Below are 12330 nucleotides of genomic sequence, written 5' to 3'. Positions count from 1 at the left end.
TTTTGTATTTTAATAGAGACGGGGTTTCACCATATTGGCCAGGCTGGTCTGGAACTCCTGACCTCGTGATCCGCCTGCCTTGACCTCCCAAAGTGCTGGGATTACAGGTGTGAGCCACTGCGCTTTGTCTATTATTATTATTATTATTATTATTATTATTATTATTATTATTTTTGAGACAGAGTCTCACTCTGTTGCCCAGGCTGGAATGCAGTGGTGCTATCTTGGCTCATTGCAACCTCTGCCTCCTGGGTTAAAGTAATTCTCGTGCCTCAGTCTCCCGAGTAGCTAGGATTACAGGCACATGCCACCATGCCCAGCTAATCTTTGTATTTTTAATAAAGATGAGGTTTCCTTGTGTTGGCCAGGCTGGTCTCAAACTCCTGGCCTCAAGTGATCCACCCACCCTGGCCTCTCAATGTGCTGGGATTACAGGTGTGAGCCACCATGCCCGGCCCAGTTATTGTTCTTAATGACTTTTACTCTAAGTATGGATTCTTCTGATTTAATGCTGGGAGCTAAATGCAGTACTAACTCGCTTTGCCACCCTAATTGTGAACTTTTCTGTCTCTGTCCAAATCTAATCTCTGATCTGGTGATGGCTGGCACTGGCACACCAAGATCATTTTATTTCTGATATATTCCTCATGCTGTAGAAGGTAAGTTGAATTCAGTTCAGCAAGCATTTATTGTAGACTTCCTATAATTTGAGAAAAATGTTAGATTGATAGAGAAGCATAGATGAAAACACAGGAGTTTTTCTTCTGTTTTTCTTGTTTGTCTTTTTTTGAGGGGAGGGGGGTGGGGGACGCTGTGGTCCTGCTCTGTTGTCTAGGATGAAATGGAGTGACACAATCTCGGCTCACTCCAACCTCCGCCTCCTGGGCTCAAACGATCCTCCCTCCTTAGCTCTAGTAGCTGGGACTACAGACAAACCCTGTCATGCCTGGATGATTTTTGTATTTTTTGTGGAGACAGGGTTTCACCATGTTGCCTAAGCTGGAGTTTTCCCCCCGCCCCCCGCCCCAAAACAAGGTTCAGAGGTGACACAGAAGAGGGAGACGGGAAGGCATACGGTGTCAAGAATGGGCTTCAGAATGGAGGTGGTGATGTCTGAGCCATTTTGAAGGATGGATAGTTATTTGGATATTCCAGGCAGAAGAAACATAATTTATCAAGGCAAGGGAATGTGAAATGGAAAATTAAAATATCCCCTCCTTTTCCTCTCCACCCTGCACAGAGTAGTGCCCTAATTAGTGTTGTGATATCCTATTTCAGAAGTTAGTCATTGCTGCCTCTGCAAGAGGTCAGTACCTTAGAAATTAAGGAAAAATGGCATGACTGCTTGTTGGCTTGCAAGGAATTCCTTGAACAATACCTCTCTGCTTTATGAGTCAACCCGCCTACACATTTGCCTTTCATTCACTCTGTCCCTATCTGTCTGTCTATGGAAAAATCCTAACAGGTAAGGGCACTTGGTCTGAGTTCTGGCCCTGGTCCTTAAAGCCCAGGTGTGCCACTCATGGATCATATGCTAACCACTTTGTAAAAATAAGCCAAGAATAGGAGCAGCTGGCCGGGCACAGTGGCTCACACCTGTAATCCCAGCATTTTGGGAGGCCGAGGCAGGTGGATTGCTTGAGGTCAGGAGTTCGAGACCAGCCTGACCAAACCCCGTCTCTACTAAAAAGACAAAAATTAGCCAGGCGTGGTGGCGTGCGCCTGTAGTACCAGCTACGCGAGAGACTGAGGCAGGAGAATTGCTTGAACCCAGGAGGCGGAGGTTGCAGTGAGCCGACATTGTGCCACTGCACTCCAGCCTAGGCGACAGATCGACGCTCCAACACTCCATCTCAAACAAACAAACAAACAAAAACCAAAAGAATAGGAGCAGCTACTTTGAAACTAAAAATAACATATTCCACTTAGTCTTTTTGGGAAAGATGAGAAAATAAATGTTTCAGTGTTATCCTTATCTTGGTGGTAAAAGTATTATTTCTTTTGTTACTAATGAGATTGGACATTTGGAGATATGTTTACTGGCCATTTGTGCTTCTGTAAACTACCTGTCCATTGCCTAAGCCTATTTTTTTAATTATTTTATTTATTTATTTTTTTTGAGACGGAGTCTCGCTCTGTTGCCCAGGCTGGAGTCCAGTGGCCCGATCTCGGCTCACTGCAGGCTCCGCCTCCTGGGTTCACGCCATTCTCCTGCCTCAGCCTCCCGAGTAGCTGGGACTACAGGCACCCGCCACCACACCCGGCTAATTTTTTGTATTTTTAGTAGAGACGGGGTTTCACTGTGTTAGCCAGGATGGTCTCGATCTCCTGGCCTCGTGATCCACCTGTCTCGGCCTCCCAAAGTGCTGGGATTACAGGCGTGAGCCACCGCGCCCAGCCCCTATTTTTTTTTTTTGAGTTGGGTTGTTCTTTTCCCCCGCCTCCTTACTTGCAAGGGCTTTTTTTTAATCCTAAAGATACTAACATTTAAATTGTACCATAGGTATTTGCCAGTGCAGATGGACAAGAAGAATCAGTAAGAAGTGTAAGAATTAGAAAAGAAGTAAAACTGTATTTACAGTTTATATGATAATTTATCTAGAAAACTCAAGAGAATCAATGACAGAATTAACTTAAAACAATTTAGTCAGCAAGATATAAAACAAGTACAGAAATCAACAACCTTAACATATGCAAATAATAAGCAGTTAAAAGATACAATAGTAGAGCAAACTTCATTTACAAAAGAAATAAAGGTAAAATATATTTAGGAATAAACTTAAGAAATGTCTAAACCCTTTATGAAAAAAACTTTAAAACCCTGAAAGACAAAAAAGTAGACCTAATAAGTGGAAAGACATCCCTTGTTCTTAGGGCAGTTTAACACCATGAAGACGCCAGGTCTGTCTAAATTATTTTACAAATCTAATCTAATGCCAGTAAAAGCTATCAAATTTATTTATAGAGTTAGAAAACTCATTTTTGAAGTTCATTTGGGAAAATAAACATATAGGAATAGCTAAGAGAACGCTGAGAAAGAAAAGCTACAAGGAGTGACTACACGTTCTAGATATTAAAACATCCTATAGAGACTAATTAAAACTGTTTAGTATGGCACACAGATTAGAAGGCAGACCATTGGAATAACAAGTTCAGAGCTACACAGGCGTATATCTGGGAATTTAGTATACAATAAAGATTACATTACTAATCACCAGGACAAAAATGTACTTTAAATGACACTAGGACAGCTGGAAAAACATTAATTAGCTCCATATCTCACACCATGTATAAGCATAAACTTCAGGCCAGGTGTGGTGGCTCACACCTGTAATCCCAGCACGTTGGGAGGCCAAAGTGGGCAAATCACTTGAGGTCAGGAGTTCGAGGCCAGGCTGGCCAACATGGTGAAACTCCATCTCTACTAAAAATACAAAAAAATTAGCTGGGTATGGTGATGAGTGCCTGTAGTCCCAGCTACTCAGGATGCTGAGGCATGAGAATCACTTGAACCTAGGAGGTGGAGGCTGCTGTGAGCCGAGATTGTGCCACTGCAATCCGGCCTGGGCGAAAGGGTGAGACTTTGTCTCAAAAAAAAAGTATAAACTTCAAAAATCAGAGATCTTATGTAAAAGAGAAACCATATTAAGTGCCAAACGAGCCCGTGCACTGTGGCTCATGCCTATAATCCCAACACTTTGGAAAGCCGAGGCGGGTGGATCACCTGAAGTCAGGAGTTTGAGACCAGCCTGGACAACATGATGAAACCCCATCTCTACTAAAAATACAAAAAATTAGCCAGGGGTGGTGGTGGGTGCCTGTAATCCTAGCTACTCAGGAGGCTGAGGCAGGAGAATCGCTTGAACCTGGGAGGCGGAGGTTGCAGTGAGCCGAGATCATGCCATTGCACTTCAGCCTGGGCAACAAGAGTGAAACTCTGTCTCAAAAAAAAAAAAGTGCCAAATGAAAACATCACAAAACTTTCCTATAATCCAGTCTATAGAAAGGCTCAGAATGCAGATGTAATTTTAAAAACTACATAAAATATTTTTGTTGTGGTTAAAAAACACATAAATTTATCCTTTTGGCAGTTTTTAAGTATACATTACCGTATTGATAACTGTACGCATGTTATTGTACAGTAGATCTCTAGAACTTCTTCATCTTGTGTGACTGAAATTCCATACCTGTTGAACAACAACTCATTTCCCCCTCCTCTCAGCCTCCAGCAACCACCATTCTACTTCCTGCTTCTGTGAATTTGAGTACTTCATATAACTGGAATCATGCAGTATTTGTCTTTTTGTGATTGGCTTATTTTACTCTGCACGGTGTCCTCAGGTTTCATCCATGTTGTAGCATAAGATGGGATTTCCTTATTTTTTTAAGGCTGAATAATATTTCTTTGTATGTATATACCATGTTTTACTTACCTGTTCCACAACAATGGGGATTTGGTTGCTTCCACATATTAGTTATTATGAATAATGCTGCAGGGAACATGAGTGTACAAATATCTCTTTGAGATCCTGTTTTCGGTTTATTTGGAGATATATCCAGAAGTGGAATTGCTCGGTCATATGGTAAATCTATTTTTTTAATCTTTGAGGAAACTCCGTACTATTTTCCTTAGAAGCTATATCATTTTACAATCCCACCAGTGGTGCACAAGGATTCCCATTTCTCCAAATCCTCTTCAACATGTATTTTCTGATTTTTTGATATAGAAAAAAATTCTAATGGATGTAAGTAAGGTATGGCCGTTCTAGTGGCTGGGAAGTAGTACCTCATTGTGGTTTTGGTTTTCATTTCCTTGAAGAAAGTGATGTTGAGCATTTTTTCATATGATTGTTGGTTGTTTATCTTCTCTGGAGAAATGTCTATTCAAGTCCTTTGCCCATTTAAAAACTTGGGTTAATTTTTTTTTGTTACTGGGTTATAAGAGGTCTTTATTTTGGATATTAACACCCTACCCAATATATGGCTTGTAAATATTTTCTCCCATTTTGCAGGTTATCTTTTTATTCTGTTGATTGTTTCTGTGATGTGCAGAAGTTTTTAAGTTTAATGTAGTCTTATTTGCCTATTTTTGCTCTTATTGCCTGTGTTTTTGGTGTCGCGTTCAATAAATTATTGTCAAATCCAATGTCATGAAGCTTTTTCCCTCTATTTTCTTCTAGGAATTTAGTTTCCGGCCTTGCTGGTTAGGTCTTTAATCTATTTTGAGTCAGTTTTTGTATATCATGTTAAATAAGGACCCATTTTTCATTCTTTTGCATGTGGATATTCAGTTTTCCTAACACATTTGTTGAAGAAACTATCCTTTCCTCATTGTGTAGTTTTGGCACCTTTGTTGAAGATCATTTGACCTTCTATGTGAGGGTATATTTCCGGGCTCTCTATTGTTCCGTTGGTCTTCCTGTCGGTCTTTATGCCAGTACCAAACTATTTTGAATACTGGAGCTTTGTAATCTTTTTTTAAAAAAATAGGGACACAATCTCACTGTGTTTCCCAGGCTGGTCTGGAACTCCTGGACTCAAGCGATTCTCCCCACTCAGCCTCCCAAAGTGTTGGGATGACTTCTGTGAGCCACCATGCCCATCCTGTAATAGTTTCAAAATAAGGAAATATAGGCCAGGTGCGGTGGCTCACGCCTGTAATCCCAGCACTTTGGGAGGCCAAGGCAGGTGGATCACTTGAGGTCAGGAGTTCAAGACCAGCCTGACCAACATGGTGAAACCATGTCTCTACTAAAAATACAAAAATTAGCTGGGTGCAGTGGTTCACACCTGTAATCCCGACTGTTTGGAAGGCTGAGGCGGACGATCACGAAGTCAGGAATTTGAGAGCAGCCTGACCAACATGGTGAAACCCCATCTCTACTAAAAATAAAAAAAATTAGCCAGGCGTTGTAGCAGGCACCTCTAATCCCAGCTACTCAGGAGGCTGAGGCAAGAGAATCACTTGAACCCAGGAGGCAGAGGTTGCAGTGAGCTGAGACTGTGCCACTGCACTCCAGCCTGGGCAACAGAGCGAGACTCTGCAAAAATATATATATTATATATATATAATATATATAATACACACACACACACACACAGAGCGAGACTCTGCAAAAATATATATATTATATATATAATATATATAATACACACACACACACACACACGCACACACACACACACAAATTAGCTGGACGTGGTGGCACATGCCCATAGTCCCAGCTACTTGGGAGGCTGAGGCAGGAGGATCACTTGAACCAGGAGGCAGAGGTTGCAGTGAACTGAGATTACACCATGGCACTCTAGCCTGGGCGACAGACTGAGACTCCATTTCAAAAAAAAGAAGTATGAAGACTTCAGCTTTGTGCTTCTTTTTAAATATTATTTTGGCTATTTGGAATCTTTTGAGATTCTGTGTAAAAAGTTTAGAATTGTTTTTTCTATCTCTGGAAGAAAAATGCCATTGGGATTTTGATAGGGATTCCATTGAATCTTTAAAATGCTTTGGACAGTAACGACATTTTAACAATATAAAGTCTTCCAGTCCATGAACACAGGATCTCTTTCCTATGTCTTCTTTAATTTCTTCCAGAGATGTTTTACAGTTTTTAATGTACAAGTTTTTCACCTCCTCAGTTACGTCTATTCCTAAGTATTTTGTTCTTTTTGATGTTATTATAAATGGCATTATTTTCTTAATTTTCTTTTCAGGTAATTCATTGTTAGTGTATAGAAACACAACTGATTTTTTTTTTTTTTTTTAAAGAAACGGGGTCTCCCTCTGTTGCCTAGGCTGGAGTGCAGCGGTGTGATCGTAGCTCACTGCAGCCTCCACCTCCTGGGCTCAAGTGATCTCTTCTTCAGTTTTTCTGAAAGAGTTTGAGAAAGATTTACATTAATTCATATTTAAATGTTTGATAGAATTCTCCAGTGAAGCTGTCAGGTCCTGGGCTTTTCTTTGTTGGGCAGTTTTTAGTTACTGATTCAATCTCCTTACTAGTTATAGATCTGTTGAGATTTTCTGTTTTTTCATGATTCAGTCTTGTTAGGTTTATGTTTCTAAGAATTTATCCAATTTTTTGTAGATTATCCAATTTTTGCCAGGTAATGATTCATAGTAATCTTTCTTTCTTTTTTTTTTTCTTTTCTTTTTTTTTTTTTTTTTAAGAAAGTTCTCTCTGTCACCCAGGGTAGAGTGCAGTGGTGCAATTATGGCTCACTACAGCCTCAGTTCTCCCACCTCAACCCCGCCCCCACCCCCAGCCCTGGGTAGCTGGTACTACATGAGCAGACACACCCATGCCCAGCTAATTTTTGTGTTTCTTTGTAGAGACGAGGTGTTGCCATGTTGCCCAGGCTGGTCTCGACCTCCTAGGCTCAAGTGATCTGCCCACCTTGGCCTCCCAAAGTGCTGAGATTACAGGCATGAGCCTCTGTACCCAGCCCATAGTCTCTTACAATTCCTTTTATTTCTGAGGCATCCAGTTGTAATGTCTCCTCTTTTATTTCTTATTTTAGTTATTTGAATCTTCTTTTTTTTTCTCAAGAAAGCTAAGGATTTGTCAATTTTGTTGATCTTTTCAAAAAAACAACTTATTTGTTGATTTTGCCCCCATTTCTCTGTTCTCTGTTTCATTTAATTCTACTCTAATCTTTATTATTTCTTTCCTTTTGCTATTTTTTTTGTTTGTTTTTGAGACAGAGCCTTACTCTGTTGCCCAGGCTGGAGTGCAGTGGCATGATCTCAGCTCACTGCAACCTCGGCCTCCTGGGTTCAAGCAATTCTCCTGCCTCAGCCTCCTGAGTAGCTGGGATTACAGGTGCACGCTACCACACCTGGCTACTTTTTGTATTTTTAGTAGAGATGGGGTTTTACCTTGTTGGCCAGGCTGTTCTGGAACTCCTGGCCTCAGATGATCTACCCGCCTCGGCCTCCCAAAATGCTGGGATTACAAGCGTGAACCACCACGCCCAGCACCTTCTGCTAATTTTGGATTCGTTTGTTCTTTTTTTAGTTCCTTATGATGTTGTTTGGTTGTTGATTTGAGAACTTAATTCTATAATAATTTTTAAAAACCCATCTTTTGCATGGTTTACAAAAAGCCATAAACAATGTCAAAAAAACAGATGCCATACTGAAAGAAAATATTTCTTTCTTTGCTTTTTTTTTTTTTTTTTTTTTTTAAAGATAGAGTGTAACTCTGTTGCCCAGGCTGGAGTGCAAGTAGTGTGATCATGGCTCAGGCAGCCTCGACCTCCTGTGCTCAAGTGATCCTCCTGCCTCAGCCTCCTGAGTAGCTGGCCCTACAGGCACATGCCACCACATGGCTAATTTTTTATTTTTTGTAGAGGTAGTGTTTTATTATGTTGCCCAGGCTGGTCTCGTACTCTTGGGCTCATGCAGTCCTCCCATTTTGGCCTCCCCAAATGCTTGGATTACAGGTATGAGTCATCACACCTGGCCCGAAAATATAAGGAAAATTAAATAAACAGAGAAGGCTGATATAAAAAATGGCCAAGTGACATGAACATTCACTTCACTTAATAACAGACAACATAAAATGGCCCTTAAGTCCTCTGTAAAAATGTTTAATCTCACTAATGATCAAGGAAACACAAATTAAAACTATACTAGGATATGAATTCTTAGCTGTCAAGTTGGCAGCAATCAAAAAGCTAGACAACACACTCTGAAGGTTAGGCGGTGGGGAAGTAGGTATACCTGTACATTGCTAGTAGTAATGCAGTGTGGTAAAAACTGTTTTGGGGGAGGAATTTTTCAAGATGTGACAAAATTTAACACGTATTTGCTTTTTTATTTAGAATTCTCTCTTGTCAGAATTTACTCTGAAGGTAAGCCCTGATTAGTGTAAAAATGTATTTGCAGGAGGCTATTTGTTGCATTATTTTTAACTGTAAAATATTAGAAACATCTACATGCCCAGACATAGGATAATAGTTGAATAAACTGTGTACAGTAGTGTACTATACAGCTGTAAAAAAGAATGAAGAAAGCTGATAGAGAATGATTTCCAGGGTATATTGTTAAGTGGAAAAGCAAAGTGCAAAAAAATACAATATGCTTACTTTTGTGTATGAAAGACAGGGAAATGAAAAGATATACATGTCTGCTTATTTGTGTAAACAATAGTAAATATGTATGTATCTACTATCTATAGCAAAGGTGGGTGGGATTGGGGCAGAAGTGATTGTTCGGGCAGTAATACTTCTTTAAGCTAACTTTTTGGTATAGTTTTGACTTTTGGAACATGTTAACTTTTAATCAGCAAGATTGGGAAAGACTTATAGAATATAAACAAAAAAATGAACCTAACTATGTGAACTATATAACCACATCAAAGCAGGAAAGGATGAGAACTAACTCAAACAGCTTTTGACCACGATACTTTAACTATATGTCCTCAGTCTAAAGACCAAAAGGACTACAAATAAATACTGAACACTAGTTAGAAGATTTATTTTTCATATTGACGTAAGATAGCAATTTTTGGCTGGGTGCAGTGGCTCACGCCCATAATCCCAGCACTTTGGGAGGCCAAGGCGGGTGGATTGCTTGAGCCCAGGAATTTGAGAGCAACCTGGGCAACATAGTGAAACTCCATCTCTACCAAAAACACAAAAAATTAGCTGGGTGTGCACCTGTGGTCCCAGCTACTCACACGAGTTTGAGGTGAGAGGATTGCTTGAGCCTGGGATGTGGAGGTTGCAGTGAGCTGAGATCATGCCACTGCACTCCAGCCTGGGTGACAGAGTGAGACCCTGTCCCAAAAATAAAAAATAAACAATTTTTAAAATGTACTTCCTGTGTATGGTAGGATTAAGAAATGAGTAAAATATATTGAGAATGTTGTTTCATCCTATTAGAGAAGGGAATTATAAGTGGAAAGAGGGAAAATTAGAATGATATTGAATTGGAAATGGAGGTATTAATATGAACTCATCATTTTAAATATAGTTAGAAACAGATGTAGTTATATGTGTATGAATTTCTTGATCCACCAAAAGGGCTTAGAAAAGATACCCCAATAGCACTGAGTACCCCTGCTTCTAAGATTTGGTTTCTAAATACCATTCATTCTTCACTAAAAGGAGCCACTTTTCCTTGAAGAAAGGTATAATTCTAGGTCTGGAGCAGGAAAAGTACCTCATGAGCATGGAATATCTTATGTCATAAAACAACTGCTCAAAATGATGGAACTGTGTCCAAAGGACATAAGAACCTGTATGAAGGGACTCCTATTGGCCAAGTCTGCCAAAATATGAGCATCAAAATAATGATAGTAACAGAATAGTCATGGAATAAAATGAGAATCCATGGGCTCATAGTGATATAAATAACTAAGGGAGAAAGGAAAGCTTTTTTTCTTTTGAGATGGAGTCTCGCTCTTTCACCCAGGCGGGAGTGCAGTGGCACAGTCTTGGCTCACTGTAACCTCCGCTTCCCGGGTTCAAGCAATTCTTGTGCCTCAGCCTCCCAAGTAGCTGGGACTACAGGCATGCGCCACCATGCTCAGCTAATTTTTGTATTTTCAGTGGAGATGGGGTTTTGCCATGTTGGTCAGGCTGGTTTCGAACTCCTGACCTCAGGTGATCCACCCTCTTCGGCCTCCCAAAGTGCTGGAATTACAGGCATGAGTCACCATGCTGGCCAGGAAAACTTTTTCTTATAATAAATACCAACTAATAAATATGGAAGAAATGGTAGAGCTATAAAATTATCATATTGTAATTGTTATTATCATAATTGATTCTGTGCTCACTTCAGCAGCACATATACTAAAATTGGAACAATACAGGGAAGATTAACATGGCCCCTGAGCAAGGTGACACACAAACTCGTGAAATGTTCCATTAAAAATAAAAAATATTTAAAAAAAAAATGGCAGGCGTGGTGGCTCACACCTGTAATCCTATTCACTTTTGGATGCCAAGGCAGGAGAATCCCTTGAGCAAACCAGGAGTTTGAGACCAGCCTGGGCAACATAGGGAGACCCTATCTCTATTTACAAAAAAAAAAAAAAAAAAAAAAAGTTGATTCCACCAAGAATTATCAATGGATGCTAAAACTAGTGAGTTGAAAGGTTGACAAAGTATGTAACATTTATATAGTCTCAAAAGTATCCTCCCATGAATTACTTATTAATTGCAAACGGAAGAATGGTTAAGTTTACAGTGAGTTTATTTAGCAGATACCATAGTCACCAAAGTAACCAACTTTGCAATTAGAGTTATGTTACCATAGTGGAGCAGACACCTCCTGACATCATGTTTTGAGAAAGACATTATTTCTGGCTGGGCATGGTGGCTCATGCCTGTAATCCCAGTGCAGCATTTTGGGGGCTGAAGCAGGAGGATTCCTTGAGACCAGTAGTTGGAGACCAGCCTGGGCAATGTAGTGACACCCCATCTTTACAAAAAAGAAAAAAAAGAAGAAGACAACAAATTATTTCTATGGTATTTCTGCCAAATTGCATAACCTGAAATTAATTATAAGGAAATATCAAGCAAGCCAAAATTAAAGAACATTTTACAAAATAACTAGTCTGTACAAAAATATCAAGATAATAAAAGACAAAGTAAGGCTGAGAAACAGTTCTGGATTATAGGGGAATCAAGAGACAGGACAACTAAGTAGGATTTCCTCCAGTAGATCCCAGATCAGGAAAAAAGGTGGGAGGGAAAACCTATAGAGGACATTATTGGGACAATAGACTATGTTGGAATATGGATTGTGGGTTAGATAATAGTTTGTATCAATGTTGAATTTCTGTATTTTGGCTGGTAATCCCAGCACTTCGGGAGGCTGAGGCGGGTGGATCACTGGAGCCCAGTTCAAGACCAACCCTAGGCAACATACATAGCAAGACCTCATCTCAAAAAAAAAAAAAAAAGAAAGAAAGAAAGAAAGAAAAACAAGAATTTCTGGGGTTTGTTGTTTTGTTTTTTTGAGACAGAGTCTTGCTCTGTCACCCAGGCTGGAGTACAATGGTGTGATCTCGGCTCACTGCAACCTCCGCCTGCTGGGTTCGAGTGATTCTTCTGCCTCAGCCTCCTGAGTAGCTGGAATTACAGGTGCGTGCTACCATGCCTGGCTAATTTCTGTATTTTTAGTAGAGACAGGGTTTTACCGTGTTGGCCAGGCTGGTCTCGAACTCCTGACTTCAAGTTATCTGCCCACTTAGGCCTCCCAAAGTGCTGGGATTACAGGTGTGAGCCATTGCACCTGGCCAATTTTTCTGGATTTTGAATAATGTCCTGGGGTTATATAAGAGAAAATTCCTTATTTTTAGGAAATATGTTTGAAAC

The 12330-nt window shown here is 40.1% G+C and overlaps 1 protein-coding gene and 1 non-coding gene across 18 annotated transcripts in view; both read left to right on the top strand.

Annotated features, from left to right (window-relative positions):
- DIP2B (disco interacting protein 2 homolog B) overlaps positions 1–12330 on the top strand; it is a 246269-nt gene that overhangs the window by 143683 nt on the left and 90256 nt on the right. For 7 of the 17 annotated variants that reach the window (XM_009425405.5, XM_063786669.1, XM_009425402.5 and 4 more), the window contains one exon: positions 8827–8856. The exons of the other annotated variants lie outside the window; for them this stretch is intronic. In XM_009425405.5, coding sequence (XP_009423680.3) covers positions 8827–8856 — 30 coding nt within the window. The remainder of the gene's footprint in view (positions 1–8826; positions 8857–12330) is intronic. 17 annotated transcript variants of the gene reach the window in all.
- On the top strand, positions 10777–10882 carry LOC112205075 (U6 spliceosomal RNA). The gene has a single exon (XR_002938939.1). It is a non-coding gene; the product is annotated as a U6 spliceosomal RNA (small nuclear RNA).

The sequence above is a fragment of the Pan troglodytes genome, chromosome 10, assembly GCF_028858775.2.
Source record: "Pan troglodytes isolate AG18354 chromosome 10, NHGRI_mPanTro3-v2.0_pri, whole genome shotgun sequence".
NCBI lineage: Eukaryota > Metazoa > Chordata > Mammalia > Primates > Hominidae > Pan > Pan troglodytes.
Note: the sequence above shows the minus strand (reverse complement) of the source record. Positions and strands in the feature narration are given on the sequence as shown.